The sequence below is a fragment of the Haemaphysalis longicornis genome, unplaced genomic scaffold (genome assembly GCF_048455015.1).
Source record: "Haemaphysalis longicornis isolate Haplotype H1 unplaced genomic scaffold, Haemaphysalis longicornis Haplotype H1 scaffold_9, whole genome shotgun sequence".
NCBI classification, from domain to species: Eukaryota; Metazoa; Arthropoda; class Arachnida; order Ixodida; family Ixodidae; genus Haemaphysalis; species Haemaphysalis longicornis.
This window is the reverse complement of record NW_027526460.1, coordinates 75,351,679-75,373,105: the sequence shown is the minus strand read 5'-3', so window position 1 is coordinate 75,373,105 and position 21,427 is coordinate 75,351,679. Positions and strand designations below refer to the sequence as shown.

The following is a 21,427-nucleotide window of genomic DNA, read 5'->3' as shown; positions in this document are numbered from 1 at the left end:
GAATGGTTTGTGGGCTAAACTTTATACTATCATCTAGATTGCGTTTGGAGTACACTTTGTACAATGTTCTCTGTCAGGGCCCAAGTTGCCCAATCTCTGTCAAACAAACAAAAACCAACAAAAAACAAAATATCCACAACCACATACTAGGTAGGTTAAAGCCTTTAGAAAAAGATTACTGCCCACTTTGTTCCTTTGAGGTGAACGCAGCATGTAAAATGTTCTTTTAGCTGGTAGGCCCACTATAATTTCTGTGATGTGTGAGCAGGCCAACAGCATTGAGCAGGCTGTGTTAGCATAAAGGTCGACCACTGGTGTGACCAGAGGGTCTTGCTTATATGTTCACTTGCTCAGACATTTTGAGGTGGAATCAGTCGGTGTGTTATAAGTGCATATTAACTGCTCAAATGCTACATCCACTAGTACTACTAATGGTAGCGGTAAAACAACTCGCATATGGTTGTTGTATGCCAGCAGCATCAAGACCCCGGCGTCCACTGCAAGAGAGTGCGGCGCCGCCTGCTGCTAAGCCGCGAGCGGTTGTCCGCCCAGCGTCAGCCGCAGTCAACGAGCAAGACGGCAAGATCTGGCTCAAGCCACAGGGGAAGCCAGAAGCCGAGGAAGCAGCCGGAAAGGAGCGGGAAGGAACAGGTACAGCTGCAGTAGAACCAGGCAGGAGTTTTGAAGCAAATGACATTTGCCATTTAGTGCATTCCCATGAAGGTCAGGAAATAGGATTGGCTTACTTCAGGCAGTGTCGCCTTGCATGCCTTCCAGATGTCTAGTTTTGGAATGCATCTTGTGCGTTCATGCTTTTTTTCATTTCCCCTGTTTCTTTGCTCCCTGCACTGTGCTTCACTCAGCCCTCTCTCCAAAAATACTTTTGAAAATACACGGCTAAAAATTCGCACTTGTGTGTCTAAGGCTTTCGAATCGAAGGAACTAAAGATTAAAATGAATTTGCAGCTGGTCAACCCGAAAACTTGTGTCACAAAGGAAAGTAAAAAAATGATGCGCTGGAGCTGGAAGCGGGGGAAAGCTTGGCAACATAAGAGGTATTTTTTCACGGAGCGCTTGACCTTAAAACCAGCTGCATCGCTGAGTGATGCAGCTGGTTTTAAGGGAGTGGCTCCCCTGCCCCCAACACTTCCTGTTCGTTTGGGGCTTTGAAATCAGCTTACAAAAAAAACGTTGTTTCCCCCTTGCCCGTGTGAACGCAGGCAAGGCTGAGGAGGGCGGCTCTGGACAGGAGGGTGAGGAGGAGGCCCTGGTGCCTCCAGCGACGACGCCGGCCGAGAGCGTGGAGGCAGCCACTCCCGGGTCTGGCTCGGAGCGCAAGTCGGACGCGGTGCGCCCCAGCAGCCTGCCGCCCATGAATGGCTCCAGCGCCAGCTCCTCGGCCCTGGCCTCCGCCGACATGGCCAGTGCGTCCTCCACCCTCTTCTCCCTCTCTTCTCTCTCTGTTTCTCCGACTGGACTGCTCTTGTCTGCAGGAGCGTATAGTATATAGGAGGTGAAACGACTCATTGCGGGGGGCAAGCGAGCAGGTGATGCCATTAATTATGGAAACCAATGCAAACTACGAAACTTTGCAGCTGCGATAGCGAAGGAGAGGGTAGCTCCACCTGATGGATGAAATGACAGCATCACAATTCAGTCTGGGTTTTAGCAGTGAAATGCCGATCGCGGCGGCCTGGCAGTTTCTTCTCATGTGACAGATGCTGCTAACTTGGCCTAGGCCAAGCACTTATGGATTTATCTGGTTACCCTGGGGAGTGGTGTTTCCCCTCCTGTCCTGTTCTTACTCGGTAGCCCGGATGACGACGCATCTTGGCTGTCAATCACCGATCCTTCTTGTCTGTCGGTGTACTAAAATTTGTAGCATTTTAAACCGAGATGGGAGAAAGGTAGCAGTGCTGGCATGGCACCATTTAGAGGAGGAAAAATTCAACCCTAGTTAACCTCTGCACATTGTCAGTAGATGCATGGATCCACAGGATGATTCCTTTCTGCTACTGTAGTCTCAGACTCTCCATGAAGTTCGTGAGGAGCAATCCAGCATTCATTTTTCACATGTATTTCTATGGCGTGGGGAATCCTCGCACTATCAGGGGACCATCCGTGCTGTGCCCAAGGCTCTAAATCAAAGAGCACCATTGTTTTATTCGAAACTTACTGATACGAATGTGCTCAAGCAGAAGTTACGTTTTGACATTCGTCAGCAATTGAGGCATCCGTGAGAACTTTTTCTGACACTGTAGACCTGGTTAGTTCGCTGGCATTCATGTCGAGCGCGCTTGTTAGGAATAATGCCCTATATTAATATAAGTACTGCCACATCTCAGAAAGAACTCCAACGCATTAGCACCTTGTTAATCCTCCACTTCTCACACCGGGTGGCGCACTACAGTTTATTTCACGTGCCGAATGAGATTTACAAGAGTGCAAGATTGCAGGCTCGTCTAGACCCTTGTTGCATTACCCTTTTAGCAGTTATAAGACCACATTTTTGGGGCAAACCCATCTTTGATAACATTCGAGAAAAAATGAAAGGAGAAAATAGTAAAGTTTGGTGAAAATTCTTTATAAAATTAAGGCAGGTTAGCCGATACGAATTTCGTGCATCAATTTAGCCGCAACAGCTTTGGCATTGTGGTGCCAATGCAGGAACAACTAAGTAGTGTTAAAACTTTGCAGGACAGAGGGTTTAGGGCTTATACCTGTGACACACGGCAACGCTAGATCTCCTTTAAACTAGGTAAACCCCTTTCGCCACGCCAAAAGACATTTTGTGGAAAGGAGTGGCGCTCCTGACACACAGCAACCCCCGATCTCCTTTACGTAGTTGTTGTAACTGACACACCAATAAAGTGGCGCTAGCAGTTCTGTGGAAAAAGCATGCACGATAACAAAAATAAAGTGCGGCTAATGGACCTTCTTTATTATTATAGATAGGAACTGTGCATTTTATTGTTGTTTAGAAAGAACAAATGGGTAATTTCACATATTTGTATTAAACAGCAACAATGGAGTGCTTTTTTTAGACTAGATTTCGTGCCTAATCTGGCAACAGTAGGCAGATATTTACATAAATACATTACGATTGGGCTTGTTTGGTGCAAGTTATTTCATTGCAGTTTTAACAATTTATGAAAGTATTGTGAAATCGCATTTGGTCTCACTAAGTTCTGGGAAGCTTATGATTTGCAAGCACCTGCTTACGAGGCTGCGCCGCTAGCTGCTCCTTTTCGTGCAGGAAAGGAGATAGGCGAACACCCCTTACGGGAAATGCCCGTTTTGGTTAAGGAGATTCTCCTTTGTAGTGTGTCACCGAGGCGAACGCCGTTTCGGTAGCAGTCCTTCTCTCCAAAGGCCTTTTAGGCGCCCGTGTGTCAAGGGTATTACATTGACACTCTAAATCCAGACACACAGCCGAACACCTTCAGTGCCTCATTTGTGCATTAATGTCTGCTTTGATGGCTCCTACACATCCCTGTCAACCACCAGGCGGGCCAAGGGTGGCATTTTTCTGCCAGTCAGCTCACAGTTTATCGCAGCGCAGTGTGGTGACTAACGCGGCCACTGCCCTTGCCCCTTTGCCAGGCCCGTCGCCCCTGCCTGAGCCCCAGTCTGGTCCCGTGCCGCTGACGACGGTCAAGTCCCCCGAAGAGGTCACGGGGGTCAAGTCACCCGACCCCGAGACCTGGACGGTTCCCCTGGACACTGGGCGCGGCCTCGAGTGGACTGACGGACAGTCGCCCGCCGGTGAGGAGGGGTTGCCAGTGGATGTTCTGAGCCCACCTGTTGCTGTCTTTTTGAGTGCTTGGCTCTTGGTTGCCTAATTTCCTCCTCCTCCTCGTCCTTCTCCTCCTCCCTCCCCCCCCCCCCCCTCTCTCTCTCTGTGCGTATGCGTGCGTGCTGGAGATTTGTCAGGGTATTCTTCAGTTGTGCTTACGTGCAGATGCAATGGAGTCCTGGGCCCGAAGGTGTCCAATGAATTTGTGGGCAAGAAAAAGTCCCTGAGGTGGCACACTGTGGTTGGTAGAGGGGTAGTGGGAACCAGCTTTGTGATCAACTCCATGGTCGTGATTATCACCAATCCATACCACTACGCAGCGCACAAACCAACAGCAGACTAAGGAAAGAAATGCACACTGCCTTCCAACTAGCTTCTATGGAAACGACACATACTTAAATATGCATTCACAACAAAAGAAAACATCATATCAGACCAGCTAATGCTATATCACAAGCCCATGGTGAAAAATTCTTGAACAAAGCACCGCAGCCCTGCTTAGCTGTGTGGTAGTGGCAGACAAGTGGCCTTTTTTAGTGAACTGAGATTACGGAAGAGCCTAAATAATGTATCTTTTTTTGTGATAGTACAATGGAAGATGCACTTGTACAAGCACTTGTCATTTTGTTTGCTTTGGCATTTCAGCTGCCTCTATTATCTCACGTGTTAGTACATGATTATGGCTGTGAACCATGATGCACTCATTAAACAAAGGTTGGCAAATTTAAACGAAGTTAAACCAAGTATGTGTTGTTTTCACTAAAGCTAGTGGGAACTGAGCGCTTGTGTGTGTCTCTCTTCTTTGTTGTCGGTCTGTGCGCTGTGTAGCAGTACCTAAAGCACCTGGTCAGTGATCATGCTAGGCATAACAGCTGCTGTATGTGCAAACGGAGAGCGCGATAGCAGCACAGGATGTTAGCGTATATGTAGCCGGGGATCTTGCTTACCTGGCCTTATCTCCTCGTGTTCGTCCAGAATAGTTCTGGAGAATAGATGGGCCAATTATGACTGATATCAGCGCTCATTTTCCATCAACAAGGTAATTCAATCAACTGAACTCAATTTGCATCTCTTGGAATCTAAGTGGCTGCATGGCTAATTCAGAATTTGGCGGTTCTTTTCGAAACCAAGGAGTACCACCGCCAGGCACATCGGCCAATGTTCACCGGGGCTGGGGGGGGGGGGAATGGTCGCGTGTCTGCCCCGTTCGTTGCAAATGTCGAAGATAGGCGATAGTTGACTGGCACCCTGCCAAGTAAAGGCCTCCCTTCGCTTTCCCGCTCACCTCTCGTGCCATTCCTCCCCTGTCTCCTTCCTCCCAAGATAACACGCTAGAGGTTTTGTCAAGTCAATTTAAATTTACCACGTTCCACTGCTCCAAGTCGGGTGCTTCAATGCTAGCACTGCCGTACGGTGGAGACGAGCGTGATTCGAGGCATCCCACTACAACGTTAATAGAACCACGCTGCCCTACTTCATGAGCATTCCAAGTGGAACGTGAAGCCTATCTAGTGAAACCTTTCATTACTGTTGCAGTTTGATTTCTTAAACGCCGCCAGGAGCACTGGAAACAGCGGGCGACAGCTTTTTGCAGCTGATGTAGTATTTCATTTGCTATCACATAAAGCAAGCATCCATAAATTTTTCAATAGAGGAACACTGCAAATATCACTTATGTATTGATTTTCTGCCTTATATTTATGTAATGTCTTGTTCTTGTTCAACAATGTTGACAAGTATGAACATTAACAACAGACTTAGGCGTTTAGATTTGGCTGTGGGTATATAAGACTATTGCGCAGCATGTGTTTCACTTTGGCCGGCTGGCTGAATCTAGTGACAGACAGACAGACAGACAGACAGACAGACCAAAATTTTCCGGTTCAAGTAGCGCAAGAAAGACTATCGTCTTCAAAAAAAACTTGGTAATGGCAAGAGCACAGTGGTGAGGGTTGGGAGAGTAATACCTTGTATTGCTACTACTCACTGCAGTTTATAATAGACTTTGCCACTGGTTGTTCTCACATGGTCACAAACACAAGAGCGTGTTATTTCATTTTCTTAACGCCCGTGGTTTGCGCCCTCTGTCGCCCAGGTGACTGGCCCGGGAGAGCGAAGGGCTCTGGTGCCCCCATAATAGACACTGCCCCCAAGGCCATGCCTGCACCAAAGATGGAGTTGGCCATTCCTGGTGGGTGGCTGTTTACCCTCTGCCAAGAGCCCCCTCCTCCTTCTGTGACGTTGTGAGGCAGACCTGCAGTCTGCCAGTCATTTGCAATGCCTTTTCATCAGCCTCCTTCCCAGATGGCGTTTTTGATTGTCCAGTACTTCCACCAATTTCTCAACTTCATCTTTAGGATATTGTTCGGAGCTGTAGCTGGCCAGAAAACGCTGGCGTGAGTTTATTTCACAGCATCCCCTTTAAAAGGGGCCATGAAGACAAAACTGCAAGTTTGGCTCGTTACAATGACTGCTTTTTTCCAACAACATTGATACCAATTTTATCAAAAGCTTAAAAAAAATGATGGAGATGTTGCTGTAGCGCCCAACTTCAAAGTTTCCCAATATTTCTTGCAATTTTTTTCGGTGAAGAAAGAAAAACATCTGTTGTGGCTGAAATAGAGTTGAGTGAGTTGCCGAAGGCCAGTTCTTTTGAAGCGAAGAAAGTCGTATTTTGTCTTCGTGGCCCTTCTAACGCAACTGCCCATTTCCTTTTCAAATCTACTGCGCAGAAGGCAAAGTGGACCCGATTCCCAAGGCAGCCCCCGAGGACTCCCCCCACAAGGGAGCCCCCGAAGACCCTGTGAAGCCGCCCCCGCCCGTGGGGGGCCAGGCCGGCGTGGACGTCTTGGACAAGGCCCGAAACCGGCTCGAAGAGTTTTGGGTCACCGGGAAGTGAAGTCAGCCAGTGAGGGAGACCACCCAAGGAGCCTGCTCCTTCCTCTACACAAGGGGCTGAGAGGGTCCGTAGTGCGCACTCTGTCGAACACGTCGTGAGTAGTTTCGGGTGATGACGCTGCACTTAGAAAAGCATTCTAGGTGAGCGAGATGCGCCGTGCAGCGCAGGGTATGAGAGTTGAGTTTTCTAGAGGTAGATGGCGCCACTTCACGAGTGTGTGTTGTATGCCGCCGTCGCCTCCGCCGTCTCAAGTGCACGGGCAGTTGTATCGGCGGGCGTCATCACCCAAATACTTCTTGCGCCGTATCTCGGCCTATTCCCTGGATGCAGACAGGGTGCGAGGGAAGCTGGGGATCGGCTTTCTAGAAGTTGTTCTTGGATAGCCGTCATCTTAGCCTAGCCTTGTCTTCCGTCTCAGTCTCTATCTCACTGTCCTTCCCTTTTTTTAGTCTTTCTTTTCTATCTAGCTCTGCTCTAGCACTAGGGCTACGAGTAGTTGAACGTGGAGATGGGAGCAACGTTAAGGGAAGTGGGCCACGAGCGGCATTGGCACAGATGCGTACGAAGTAACGCACTGTGCGTTTCGGAAAACTAGGTTGTTGCTTGCATCACTGGGTGGGTAGTAGAGGCAATTTAGAAACGAGATGTGGTGGGAAAGGAACGTGGTAGGTTAATGTAACTTTTGACTGAGGAAGCTTGACTACTGGGAAAGAAGGCTCGGGCGAAAAAACAGGGAGGCTGACTGCTGTAGAAGACAGTGCAGTTTTTGGGATTGCGCTCTCAAAAAACAAAAAGAAAAGCAAAGAAATTTCAAGGTCCAATTTTAGTTTGCTTTCAATGAACACCACATAAGTTGCATAAACGGTGACATGGGAAGAGATTCTTCATCAATTGTCTCTGTTATTTTTCCATTTGCTTGCAAGGTTTGCTGAAGCTGAGTTGTGTGGGTTAGGTTGTGCTCACCAGATGGTGTCTTTAAAGTTCTTGGAGTCGACTGTGAAAGTTGCGTAAGACATGTCCATTGTTTTCTTTTTTTGTTTCTGTTGGGGGATTACCCACGCCGTCATGTTTTACATTTTCCGCTGTTCCGAATTCCAGAGCTTTTGGTCTCTTATTTACAACCAAGAACTTTGGGACAAAGTCCTAGTGATTGTGGAAGTTCAGTGTTGGGTGTGTTGAACGCGTAACTGTGCAGAAACAGGTGAGTAGGTGTAGCCGATTGGTTTCAGCTTCTGAGGAAAAGTAGGTAATAATTCATCGCATGTGATCTGGTGCATTTAGAACGTGCAGCTAATCTAATTTCTTATGTGCACAAACAGTCGCGCACAAAAACAAAAAGCCCATAAATCTGCCCTTCGTGTCATTATTTCAAGCTTGGAGGTGAATCGAGTCGTTGGGTTGCGTTGTTTTCGTTGTGGATCTCACCTAGTCTCTCTATCATCAGTCTATAAGTGTTGGAGTGGTCGGAACCTCCGTTGTGTTTTTATTCATGTTTACAGGGTGAACTGCTACCTTTTATTTTACTTTTTTTTTTATGGACGAAACCAAAGGCAGAAAAGGAGGTTGGCTTACCTTAAAGATTTTGACGTTACAAAGCCAGTCTACAAAACGTTTGTCAATGCCTTTGTTGAGGCAGTTACTATGCGTGTTGGTTGTTACCTTTGTTAAGTCTCGCGTCAAAGGATTTTATCTCCCTAACACGCAACTAACTTTGCAATAGTTGCAGACGGCAGTATTGCTACAACTGTGCTGCTGTCTATTTTTTGTAGTATTGTTTTCTGACCGTCTTTGAAGACAAGATAAAGATATATAACTAATCAATCAAGTGGCGATGCTTGGTCTAAAGCTTACCAAACAGATTTGTGTGTCGGCTAGAATTGGCAAGAGAAAGATTTTGCTTGCAGGCACCGGATATGAGTCGCCTTTTATTTACACCTAATCATATCGATTTATGCCCAAGCAGTATTTACTACTTTCTTCAGGCATTGCATGTTTACGATCAGCTTCGCAGAACCTACATGTTATTAGTTATGACTTGACATCCCTGCCTGAAATGCTGCTTTAACTATTTTGTTTTTAGACAACAGGGTCTTTTGTAAAGGTGATGAAGTTTGGCCTACTTTGTGAAAGTATTTGTAAGCATCGTGTCATGTCTTGATTATGGCAGCTTAGGAGGTTTATAATAAGAAAAGTCTTGTTAAGGCAGCTGCGAAGTGTTTCTTTTTTTTTTACAGCATTTCTGTTGTCATTTTTTTCTTACTGGAGTACGGTACCCGACCTGCCGACAAAAAATTGAGTTCAGTATGTCCTGAATTTTGGGTGGTAATGGTTTGTTGAGTTAACGGGCAGGACATTTCCCATAGAAAAGCGTTATTCATATAGTGTACGCCATGTCTGTGTTTTAGGACTGTTCTTTTGTAATCTGGAAAGAATCTTGCTATGTTTGTACATTCTATCTCAATTTTCACTTCATGTGCTGGCTAAAAGGTGTTTCTTTTTCTGTTTTTTTTCTCCTGAAGGTATGCTCTCTGACTAACCATAGATAGAAATAAATCGAGTGCTAATATTTGTGCAAAATAACAACAGAAAGTTTAACACGGACATGTGCTATCGACTGCAGTTCCATTCACGCGAGAAAACAAAAAGCGACGAAGATGTGCATAAAACTAGCGTGTAGGTAGCTTCCTTTGTTTTGGGGGTTTTTAATTTTATGAATCTGGGGACAAAAAGCAGGTCCATTTTTATTTTTGTTTTTCAATGGGGGGGGGATTGGTTTTTCTATAACGTCTTTGAGCAGTTGTGTTTTGTTGTCATAGTTTGGAGAGGATTCCATGTCAAGTGGCTGCCCTACCATGAACGTGAGCATGCCCATTTGAGTGAATGGAGACTTCCTGTTGGTGCAAAAGATGCAACCATTGCTGCTGTGGTGAAGCAGCAGTATACTGTGTTCATCTGGTGGTGTGTGTGCCTGAAGTCGTGAGGCGGCAAGAACTTTCACATTTTTGTTCCTTTGCTCACGTTTCTTTTCGAGGAATTCAAAGTAAAAATTCCGCTATGTGATATTAGAATTCTTTTGCTTCTATTCAAAACTATCTGATCCAAATGCGATTTGGGCAGCCATTTCACTATTCACAAGCCCCTAGTTAATGTCTAGTCCTCAGGAACAAATTGTGCTTAACATGGGAAATATTGAGTAATGTTAAGTTATACCTGAAAACAAAGGATTCTATCTATGAGCAACTTTTAGGTGCAGCAACAAACTTCTTTGATAATACATCAACTTCCAACGTCTCCCTTCCCCCTTCCCTTCGCCTGTCCGATTGGGCCACCCCCTTTTTTGAGGCTTACAAATGTTGCCTGACACATCATTTGTTGGGAACCACTGCTTTGAGGCAACATTTATACGTTTCGCATAGTGTTTAGTATTTGCGATTCACCTGTCACGGTGTCATGACTACAATTAACCCGGTGTGAATAACTTCAGTTTGTCGAGAAACTTTATGCTCTGTGTTGCTGGATTTTTAACCCTGGTTGCGACGCATTAGGCGCGACTCGCATTGCATCATTTTCCCGCGAGGCGGTTTGATTCTTTGTCATAATTTCTTGGAGATTACTATTGCAAATGTACAAATTGTGAGGTACAAATTTGCTTTCTTTTTATTTTTTTTCCCTTTTTTTTTGTCTCCTACTTATCAACGCCCCTCCTACTACTTACTGACAAAATGCCAGCCTCATCACTGGTTCACATTGCATGCCAGGGAATGGAAATTGTGTGTTTCTGTTGTTTAGGTGTCGTGTGAACTGTGTACGTCAGGCTGTTGGCCCAAAAGCCTGGTCTATGACCTCGAATCGACGCTAATGTAGCCCAAAGCTTTGATTGACAGCTCCTCTACTGTGACGAGCACCATTTCCTCCTCCTTCTTTTTTTTGTCGTGTAGTTGCTCGGCAGTTTTTTTTCTTGCTGCCTCTGTCAGCTTAGTGTCCTTGATTTTAAAAAGATGCTTCAGTATTTCAGTATCTACTTGCTTAGAGAGAACACTCTGTTTTCTTCTTCTGTCTGAGTCACTACTTCGAAGTGATGATAGTGACAAGAGCGTTATTTAGTTTGTGCGTGTTTCATCCTATAGCGTACCAGTGTTTCCGAGCTTTGAATTATCGATGCAGAGGCCCGAATTCTTTTTTTTTTCTTTTCTAGAGGATTGCAGGAAAAGTTTTGTCCTGCAACTTTATTTGTTGTCATGCTATTCCTATGCGCACACAGTATTTATTGCTTAATTTATGGTTCAACCAAAGACGCAAGCTATCATTGAGCACTCCTGCCTCGTAGCATGTTTCTTTGTGATATTTTTCCCTCCACCTATGAAAGTATTTTCGGTGTTGCTGTTAGTTTTCACGTATAGTCGCCAAGTGTGTTTGAAATGCGTCGTCACTAGCGCCCGCAGGACTTGATAGACGTACGACATATTTAGTCAATATTCTAGGAAAGGTGCCGTTGAATCTAGGGTGGTATTCAAGTGCGTAGATCTTGACAAGTGCAAAAGAAGCATAAAGCGGAACTAACTCTGCCTGTTTTTCTGGACTAGAAAAAAAGAGGTCTTTCTCTAAGAAGCTTTTGAACTGATAAGCAATTCTATTAACACTTTTCCTCAATCAAACTCACATTAGTGTGCACTAGGAGCAGCTTCAGAATTTACAATCCATCGCTGCTTGCTTGGAGGATTAGATCTGTCATACCACTGTCATCGCAGTAAATAGCTGAGGTGGAAGGAATTTTACTCTTGAAGTAAACGCACTCCTTGGTGAACGTCATCTTACATGTGTTCATTTGAACATAGCATGAATTGCAGTTGGATGTATGACAGTGTAGCCACTTCTAAAATCTGCCTTGTTCTTATTTCACATGATCCCACTTGAGTCATCGTTGCGAGTTGCTTTACTGATGGAACAAAGACAAAAAAAAAAAAGAACAGATGTGCCAAGGCGAGAGTGGAATAAGTGAGAGGGGCACATGAGCTCACAAAGCATGCTTCCAAGATGATTGAAGGGGAATCAGTGTCGAGGTGTGAATGGCTTTGCTGGATATGCATGGAGCAGGATGAGTGAGATCTCCAAGTTGCGCGGACGCGACTCTTAATAGTGACTGCGATAAGTTTATGCGGTGTCGCAATGTAGTCCATGTTGCGGTTTGTGTGGGGGAGACGTGCAATATGTGTATTATTTCGCTCTCTTGGACTGCGCTCCACGTGCAACATTTTTGTCGTGCGTGTGGCCAGACTGCACTGGGATCTGTATTTTTTTTTTTTTATTTGAGCGGTGTTTCTATGGGAGAAAAGCTGGTTAAAATCTCAAAACACTGTTTTGTTGGATTCGCGTGCGCTTCATGAGGGAGATGCGCTTGTGCCGCGCATACGTGTGCTCGTGTTTGTCTGTGTCTTGGTGTGCTTGGCCAGTGTAAAATACGCTGCGTGTATTGACTTGTTGTTTGGCCGAAAGACGAAGCTTTCCAACGCAGCTGTTCCGAGAGCATGTTCGTTTGCACAAATTATTCCGGTGCAATTCGGTAACGTTTAGTAATGGCGTTCCAAGTTGCGCGCGTGCTATTTTGATGAAGGACGGAAGTTTTGGCATATTCCCGGTATATTTTCAGCACTGTCTATAGAGATGCACCTATTGCAAGCAAGGGCTAATTCCTAATGTTTGTCTGTGCAATGAAACATGCTCGTTCTTTGTACGAAAGAGCCGCTCTGGCTTGTGGAAGCCATGGTGGCGTCTTTGGTGGGCATTTCTTAAATGAGGGTATGGCAAGATTACTATTCATCAACGCAGGCTGCCGTCATTTTGACATAGTTCCTACTGCAAGGCAAAAAGCCTTAATTAATCTCTAAACCTGCATATTCAATAAAATGCTGTTTGAGTGAAGTGCTTACAGTGCATTTTCGCAGTCAAGCATCAAGTGTGTGAATGTTTGCGTCAATTCTGAAATCCAACTTTCTGAGAGCGGAGCATTGTGTATGTGAGAAAATTCTGACCTTGAGGTTATTTTGCGTCCTCCGTGACATAATCACTATTGCGGTGCGGTTGGCCCTACCTTATTCAAAGGCACAATGCGGTAATACGATGTGGTTAACACTTTTTGTTTGTGAAGCGTACGAGATCTGGGAATTAGTGGAAAGTTTTGCTGAGGTTTACATTTGTTGTGGTGTGATGCTTAGCCATGATAAATCGGAGGCGCTTGTCCAGTTGTAAATCTCTCCGAAAAGGAAAAATAAAACAATTCGCATGCCCGCAAGAGGTTTCCCGCAAGAGGTTTATCTCGCACAAAAATCTCTTGTAAGCCGTTATGTCCCTAGATTTGAACTACGCGTGCAATGAATGTACATGCTTTTAGGCAGTAACCTCCTTCGATTTTGAAGCTTGGAGAGATTAAAAGGTTTCCTTAATCGGAAACATGCGGAAGATCAGTACAATAAAAATGCCGAAGACACGAGTGCAAAGGTAGTGTAATGTTTTTTGCGTGTGTGACAAATGTGTGCCTGTTTTGGTGCGACACTGGAGCATCAAAATGAGGGGAGCAAAGTTACACTGTTGTTGCACTCTTCCCGTGCGCATTGTTTCTCAGTTTCCCCACAAAACGGTGTTCATATGCTTAAACACGTTCATCATGCTTGACTTGACGGTAGATGCGTTTGACGCTGCGAGCTTATACTACTACAATATTTACTGCACACGTGTTATGTAGGGACAGTGTTAATTTAAATTCTGCCAACTAATTTTCCGTTTTCCACAAATGTTCTTGCTTTTTTTTTTTTACACTAAGCAGATGTGGATAGCTTTGCAGTACTAAGCACTGATCTTTTCTAGATTTTCAATACTGTGTGTGATGTGCAACATGATTATTATTTTTTTTTTCATCAGGAAAGGCTATGCCGAATTCGGTATCCTAAACTCTTTGCGCAGTTTTTAGAAACCTCGTATTATCTAGGTGTCAAACAATTTTGCAAAATAAAAAAAAAAAAGCTGATCTTTAAAACATTGGTTTAGTTTGGAGCCTTTTGCAGTGGGAGGAATAAAAGGAAAGAGAAAAACTACTTGCAGCTGTAGCTATTAGGACGTTTCTGACAGATTTCCAAAATTTAAGCATTGAGCTGTAAAAATAGCTTTAGAAATGTGCCCTGTGTGTTTGTAGTGGAGGCAACTGGTTTACTTTAACCCTTTCGAACAGCAGTGCATCATTGATGTGTATTTTGCAAGTTTACCGTTTTGAAGTGCGAATTGTGATATTATAGTGGTTGAAAAATGGTACGTTTGCTGCTGGAGTTTTATGATGATGTCTTTGAGTTGCTAGTGGGGTGTGGGTGTTTCTCTGTGCATATTATGTTCTTTTTTTTTTTTAAACATGACCGTCACCTTTTTTGTATGTATACACAGCTGTTATTAGTACCAATAAAGAAAAAAAAACTATTCAAAATTACCTGGCAGTGTTTGTGTTTTTCACCCCTGTTCTATGTCTGCAGCACCAATTGATTGAGTTTGCAAATTGGTCAAAGCTAATCTTTTTCAAACTTAAAAAAAAAAGACAAATTGGGCATTGCATAAGTTTCAAGTGTGGAATATTTTAATAATTGCTGCTTACATTAATGAAAGCTGCTTGTGCTAACAGCGGTTGCCTGCAAGAAGCTTTTGGCGACATTCCACGAGTCACACAAGCAGTGCCAAGTGCTATGCAGGACTTGGATGATTGCTTTCATCTTCAAATGACTTGTGAGAAAATATTCTGACTTATATTGATATCTACTTTAATATTTACATGGTATTCAGGCAAACCATGAAGTTAGTGAGGTCCCGTCCAAAAGTGAAAAAAAAAAAAAAAAAAAAAAAGCTGTTACAGTTGCTGGAAAACAACTACACATCAGTTTTTGTTGAGCCCTGCCTAACCATTATCGGAAGTGTGCAGTTGATGATTTAGAACATTTAGGGCGTGCGAACGTAATGCTGCATCACAGGCTCAAGTTTGGAAGACTGAAACGTTGTGCCAGCTTAACCTACATATTAGAGAGTTTTAGCAGTCCGTCCGTTCCGTCACGTACGTTGCTACCGGGTTGACCGGGACTCGTGTGCGCCTGCGCGCGCGGAAGGGCGAGGAGGCGCGGACATGGCGAAGGCAGGCCAGCGGAACTAATCCCCTACCGTGACGAATGCCAGAGTGCTCAGACGGGCCCCGGTCAACACGCTAACTACGTACGGGACGGAACAGATGGACTGCTAAAACTCTCTATTAACTGGAGTTTGATAAGTTAGGTAAACTAGTTGAGCTTTCTTAAAAACAAAGCCGTATATTAGTATGAACATCCATATCTGACGAAGAAGTTGTGCCTTAGGGATAAAAGTTAATATAACTCGTTGCAGTGGTAAACAATGCTTGAAACTTTGAGTGATTTTCAAATAGTGTCAGCTAATTTGGTCTGATTTACAGTGCGCTTTTATCATTTGGAGTATTGTTCAGTAACAAAGAAACACAAATTAAAGCTGGCTTTGCTGTGAGGTATGTATGCCCAGCTGGTCTTACTGAACAGCTTTTCACACTATGCTGCAACTGTGTGAAAAAGCTAAGTTATGGAGGAAAGAACACGGCATAAAAAGGGGAACCTGCAACTCGCATGTCTCAGCAGATTGAAGACAGTATTCTCCTTTTTGCATAAATGCAAACCCTTACACAAATCCACCCAGTCAATTTAACTCTAGCTGGACAGGAAGTTCAAGGTCTCACTCGTTAGTTTAGCATGCATCCCATAAAGAATGACAACATCCTAGAAGAGGTGTATCAGACTTGAGACAGTGCATCGCAGAGGTACTGTAATCAACAGCCCGGGCCTCTTTTGCATTAGTATCGCTAATACAACCGCACAGTTAACTCCCTTCTTTTCTAAAGAAAGTTGGAAGAAGTGCAAAAGCTTTTTGACATCAGAACTGCGTCAAAGTGCATCTAATCTTCGCTGAAAGTGCATTTAATCGATCATTAAACAAACCCACGCAACGATTTTTTACGCACTAAGTAAACGCATCTACTAATGATCTAAATGTATACCTATACGTGGCTTATGAGCTAAAGGTGCACCGTTGTACTCCTTCACGATCGATGCATGTATTCTCTAATTTAGAACCGTTCTTTTTTTGCAATTTTCAAGTACGTAACCGTTTTGACACAATGGAAGTCTGGCTTTGCGCACGCGCCGTGTGACCAGAGATATTATCAGAGCTTCTCAGTTGACAAACCTATGGGGAAATACATTCGTTTTTTGACAGGATGCCATTGATCCCTTTTGATTTAATAAACTGGACAAGTAGTGGCAGTAGGGGTGGTAGCACCTTTTCCTCTGCCCGAAAGCGGAAGTGGCGGTGTTCACATACAGGTCATTGAAGGTTTCCCCGGAGGAAACGTTAGCCGTTTCTGTGGAGAGAGCTTTCTGGGCTATCAAAAGCATTGAAGCAAACGCGATTTCAGTGCGCAGCACTTTGGTGGCCGCTACTGTGGTTTGGCGGTGGCATTCTAACCGAGTGAGCGAAGGCAGAAAGAAAACGGCAGAGGAAAGTGTGGCGAACGTGCGAGAGGGAGGGTGGAATGCGCTGCCATGGCGTCATCTCTCTCACTGCCTCCCTCCCACACTTTTGCCAGACGCTCCTCCTCCTTTTTTCGGCTCATCCGAACCACCTGACATTTGCGCGGGAGGTTCAAACACGATTAGCAAGAACATGCTCGGGGGCGGCAACGCGCTGCGAGATAACGGCACAGTAGCACCCGCCACCGCGCGTTCACTGATCACGCAGTCACTTACTGAGACGCAACAGATGCGCCATGACTGAGGAGACTGCAGTTTGTGCTGCACACAAATTTCGCATTAGGGACTATAGTAATCTTCAGTGCTTTTTGCTTGGGGTCGGTGATGTTCGGATATTTTGCTTGGTAAACTAGATTATTTTACCTCAAAAACGAGGGGTGGGTGATAGTATTTTAGGCGAGACATTCTCTCAGGACTTCACGGCATTCCTTTCAGCTATTAAGTGGTACAGTGTGTATGGTTGCAGAGGATAGCCGTAACTCATCTAATGCTACCACCCCAGAGAAAATTGTACTAAAAATTGGTGCCGGATACATACTTGCACAATTTCAAAATTGCATGCCAGTTTTTCTGATTCCCACATTCCAAGCCCAAGCTTCAAACGGTCGTAACTTCTGCTACAGACCAGACAGAATTACAATGTTAGTCTTACTGCACTCCTTGATTTGTGCACAGTTCACTGGTACCTTGTTCAGCTGCACCACTCCAGCAGTTTTTTCACAAGAGCTGTCAAGAAATCAAACATTCAAAATCCGAATAAATTTGAATGTAGTCATTTTACACAAAAACAAATTTTATATCTACAATCAGAATGAAAAACTACATACTATGTCCTCCAATTTTTATCATCATAACTGTGAAAATAAACATTTTTGGTTTAAGACCAGTGTGCCCCCTTAAGTTTAGTGTTACAAAAGCCTTCAGTTGCAGTTGAATTTTTTTTTCCACAGTGAACTCTGAAATTCTCGTGGCAAACTTACACGGAGCTCCAAGATTGAGAAGCTCAAGAAGAAAAACTGCTTGCCATACGTTTTAAACAAATTTCAATTTAAAAAGAAATTGCTCTCAAATGGAACTAAAATTTGGCTTTGTGACCACAGTATCATGCTGTCATTGTCATGAAAGTTCATACTGTGACCCAGGCGTTTTGGTGTTTATTCAGTAAGATTTCAAAGATTGCTCCACTGATTAACACGAAACTGTTGACAGGAAGTTCAAATGCAAACGAACCCATTAGTGTTGAGGTCAACAACAGGCTTGTGGATTCCTCCAGTGACACCTCACCACAGGCGCAAGCTAACTGTATTGGTCCAATCTAAGACAGTTGGTATTTGGGCTTGGTGATTCTCCAGAAACTCACAAAAAGAATTATGTGCTCATAGTCACGCTAGTGTGGTCTCGAATGAATAGTCACAACAGGGAAAACAAAGTGAGTTACGATAAAACTTGCTCCCCCCCAAGCCAATACCAGCTGGTGTTTGGAGGAACAGGTTGCATACATGGGTACTAAATTACTCGGGAAAATCAGCAGCGTGCTGTCCCCAAAAAGTGGCCTACTACACTTCCGTGAGGCATGTAGGAATAGTGACTCGAGTTTTTGAGCTCAATAATGACTCACAATTGTGAGGCGGCATTTGTCAACGTCAAGAAACGCCTTCGTTTTTTTTATTTATCACACAAATTCACTTTGTACACCACGGGGTCTTTTGTGGCTGACTTTAACAAATAGGCACTTTGTACGGGCGATTCAGTTGATGAACTTCTTGAACCAGAGAACTATGTTGACAAACATGTCGGCTTCCGTGCAGACCTTTTCCAGGGCATGGTTGTCGTCGTACATGTACACCCTGCAAGCAGAACAGCCGTGGACTGATGCTGGGGGAATTCTGATACACAGAACAAAAAGTTTGCCATTTTTCTCCTGCACTTGTACAGTGCAACTGGGCAGACTAAAACTTTATATAGTGGGAAAAAAAAAAAAGAAAAACAGCAAGTTTCTCCTTGCTGTTTTTTACTTCTTTTTTCAAGCGTGGTAAAGGATATATGCAAGACGTGGCTGAGGATTTCACTGAGCATATCATTCTCGAACACTTTAAAGTCACATAAGAGCAAAGCAACATATATTATATAATAGGGTCTTCCTTCTTGTCGAGCTAGAATTGTGCTCATGTTTTTTTTTGCGTGCTTGCGACCGATACCAGCTGAGTGTTGCTTACTTGTGACGCTAGACGTACATAAAAGGCATGTGAATCATCACTGCTAGGAAAGGGATGCCAGCAATTTGAAAGACTTCAGCGGTTGAGAATAATGAGAACAAGCCCAGGACATTAAAGTCGAACGCAAAATTAACAACACCAGCAATTTCAAGGAACATGACCAAGGGACATGCACTTTGGCTTTGTTCTGTACTGACACTGAGGTCGTTGCAGCCAGACCAAATCGGAAGGTTAAGGAAAAGTTGGGGCATATCAGTCCTCACATTACGATGAGGAGTAGAGACGTGGCAACTAGTTTTTAGTGATGGTTTTAGAACCTTTCCTTCTTAGAGCTGCTTCTGAAGTCAACTGCATCTCACTAAGACTGTAACTAAAAAGGCACTCAGAGTTAGCACACAAGAACTCACTGCGCGTGGACCCCCTGGGCCAGAAGTGCCTTGTAGAACTTCATGCCCTGAGTCACAGGCACACGGCGGTCATTGGAGCCCAGCATGAACAGGGTTGGGACGCGGACCTGTCGAAAGAGAGCACACACGGTGCACGCACAAGTCGCAAGGTCTGCCTCCACAGGGAACTTTGCACAAGATGGATGGGTGCATTTCTGTTACCAGATACCAGTCACCGCACTGTCGTGATGTGAACACTGCAACACTATCCACAAGCGCGGCAAAAGAAGGCAAGAGAAATGTGCAAGCGCAGTGACTGGTACAGTCGGACCTCGTTATAATGAACACTGGTATAGTGAATTATTGGATACTGAGAACTAAACATGAAGTTTGTTTGGTCACGCTTCATTTCATAACAAAATTTTTATAACGAAATTGAAATGTCAAATACCTGGCAATATTAGCTATAATGAAAAAATCTTTCGCTCCCGCGAGGCTGAAAACTCGAAGGCTAGCATAATTAAAGCAAAACAGAAAAAAATTGAAATAACAACACAACCATTTCTTAGTTGACTAAAAAACTGCAGAAGTACACAAGGCCCTTTGTTGTGTGGACACTATGAAAAACTTCATCCTGCTCAGTGCTATGAACAGCAACCAGACGAAGACCACATTCTTCTTCAGTTAAATGAGAATGCAGGCCTGCTTTGCCGAACGAACTTTGTTCTGTTGTAATTTCGCGTAATCATGTGCCAGTCTCTCTAGTTTGAAATGCCACAAGGAGACAGGTAAAGATTATAACCTATTATTAACAAGGTCCTTACAAGGTAAGGGCCTTGTTTATAATAGCTTAGAAGCCTATAACAATGAGATTTTTATCTAGGATTTTTGTGCGAGCCACATTGCTGATTTATTAGAGCCGTTACCTCTACGGTTACAGCGAATATGGGATATAAAAAACTAATTTACTGCCCCCATACTACTTTATTATAATGAGGTTCGACTGTATACACATATACAACAGCTTAATAAAACCGAGGCTGGGTAAAAAAAAGGCAAAAAAAAATAATTGTGGACTGTTAAAACCTAACCAGCCAGTAACCACTTCTTCCTCCAGTGACTGCGCTACTCAGTTCTAGGCTGCAAAGCTTCCTCTGCACTAAAACAATGAACCTAGGTACAAAAACGCGGTACCTCATGCAAAAAAACTGAACAGTACTGTGGTGTCATAAGACGCCACACTACAAAGCCACTGCAACAACCTGGCAGAGCATTCATAATAAGTAATAGCTCAAATGGAGAGCCATTTGTCTGCATCTGTACCACATCTACCTATAACACTAAGTTTGACATCTCACCTAAAGTTCATTCTTTTCTTTTTTTTTTTGCTCTGCAGATTTCTACAAACTCACTGATGACATTTCTTGTGAAACAGCTCTAATTTCAACCGTAAAACGAAGCCTGTGGGGCAGACAACAGCCCATCTCAAAACTTTTTGCAAGAGCTTCCGCAGAGCCCAGCGGCAGGACAGGGGGGCGCTCACGTTTTTGATGTACTTGATGGGCGACTTGTTCCACATCTGCTCCATGTCCTTGGGCTCCGTCACGTGGGTGGTCTTGTAGTCCGGAAGGATGCCACTCTCCACACAGCGCCTGAAAGCGAGATGCGTGGGAAGACCTTGCGACTCTTTCTGATGGAGGCGAAAAGCAAAAACGCCCATGTGTACGAGATTTCGGCGCACGTTGAAGACCCCCCAGGCGGTCAAAATTAATCCGGAGCCCTCCACTACAGCGCGCCTCATCGCCTGCATTGCGTCGGCACGTTAAAGTTGCCATGAAGACAAAATACAAGTTTGTTTTATTTGAAATATTTCGTGTTTTATAGTGTCCCCAGCGCTCTGCCGGATGCCAACGATGTTTTATTCACTGAGAAATTATTCAATTTAAGTTAAAATTTTGGTTTTCCCGCTAAATTGTGTGTTTTTGTGGTCTGCAATGGCACCACTGGAACCGACTGCTCTGCAGCCGATTGGAAAGCCTGGTTTACCGTTAGGGAACCTAGATGGCGCCACCATACCGTGACATGCCGTTTTCTGCCTCTGGTTTGTTTTTGACCACATTTGAACCTGGCTTGTTCTTGTTCAGGGAGAAAATAATTGTTTCGTGAAACACAGTGCTCGCTCGACAAATATGGTCACGTAAGACACCGTTGCTTGCGTCAATCGGCCATTGTCGTGCGAGACTACCCCAAAGCTCCGCAGCCCTGTGCAGCTAAACCAAGCATAGTGCGCGCAGTACCAACAGAAGTACGTATTGGTACTTCTATGTTTACGTGTGCTTTCGTAACTTCCACTGTTTGTTCCACCATTCTTACTGCTTTAAAAAAAATGTGCCCTAAATTTAAGCGCAAATAGCTCGTTCGGCAAGCTTATAAGTTCTGCCTAGTTTGCGTTCGCTTTTGCCGGCCTCCGCCAATCGCAGAGCTGGCTGGTATGGCATCATAGGTTCTGTTGC

The 21,427-nt window shown here is 44.4% G+C and overlaps 2 protein-coding genes across 5 annotated transcripts in view; one reads left to right on the top strand and one right to left on the bottom strand.

Moving 5' to 3' along the window:
* LOC144152479 (uncharacterized) overlaps window positions 1-14,083 on the top strand; it is a 91,945-nt gene extending 77,862 nt beyond the window's left edge. Inside the window, exons 14-18 of the mRNA XM_077683752.1 lie at window positions 475-651; window positions 1,221-1,424; window positions 3,604-3,765; window positions 5,892-5,987; window positions 6,529-14,083. Of these exons, the coding sequence (XP_077539878.1) occupies window positions 475-651; window positions 1,221-1,424; window positions 3,604-3,765; window positions 5,892-5,987; window positions 6,529-6,695 (806 nt within the window). The 3' untranslated portion in view covers window positions 6,696-14,083. The remainder of the gene's footprint in view (window positions 1-474; window positions 652-1,220; window positions 1,425-3,603; window positions 3,766-5,891; window positions 5,988-6,528) is intronic.
* A 3,862-nt stretch (window positions 14,084-17,945) lies between these two features.
* Window positions 17,946-21,427, bottom strand: part of LOC144153255 (acylamino-acid-releasing enzyme-like) — a 37,182-nt gene continuing 33,700 nt past the window's right edge. For all 4 annotated transcript variants that reach the window (XM_077684904.1, XM_077684906.1, XM_077684907.1 and 1 more), the window contains 3 exons: window positions 20,458-20,566; window positions 18,936-19,042; window positions 17,946-18,159 (listed from right to left, as the gene is read on the bottom strand). In XM_077684904.1, coding sequence (XP_077541030.1) covers window positions 18,060-18,159; window positions 18,936-19,042; window positions 20,458-20,566 — 316 coding nt within the window. In that variant the 3' untranslated portion in view covers window positions 17,946-18,059. The remainder of the gene's footprint in view (window positions 18,160-18,935; window positions 19,043-20,457; window positions 20,567-21,427) is intronic.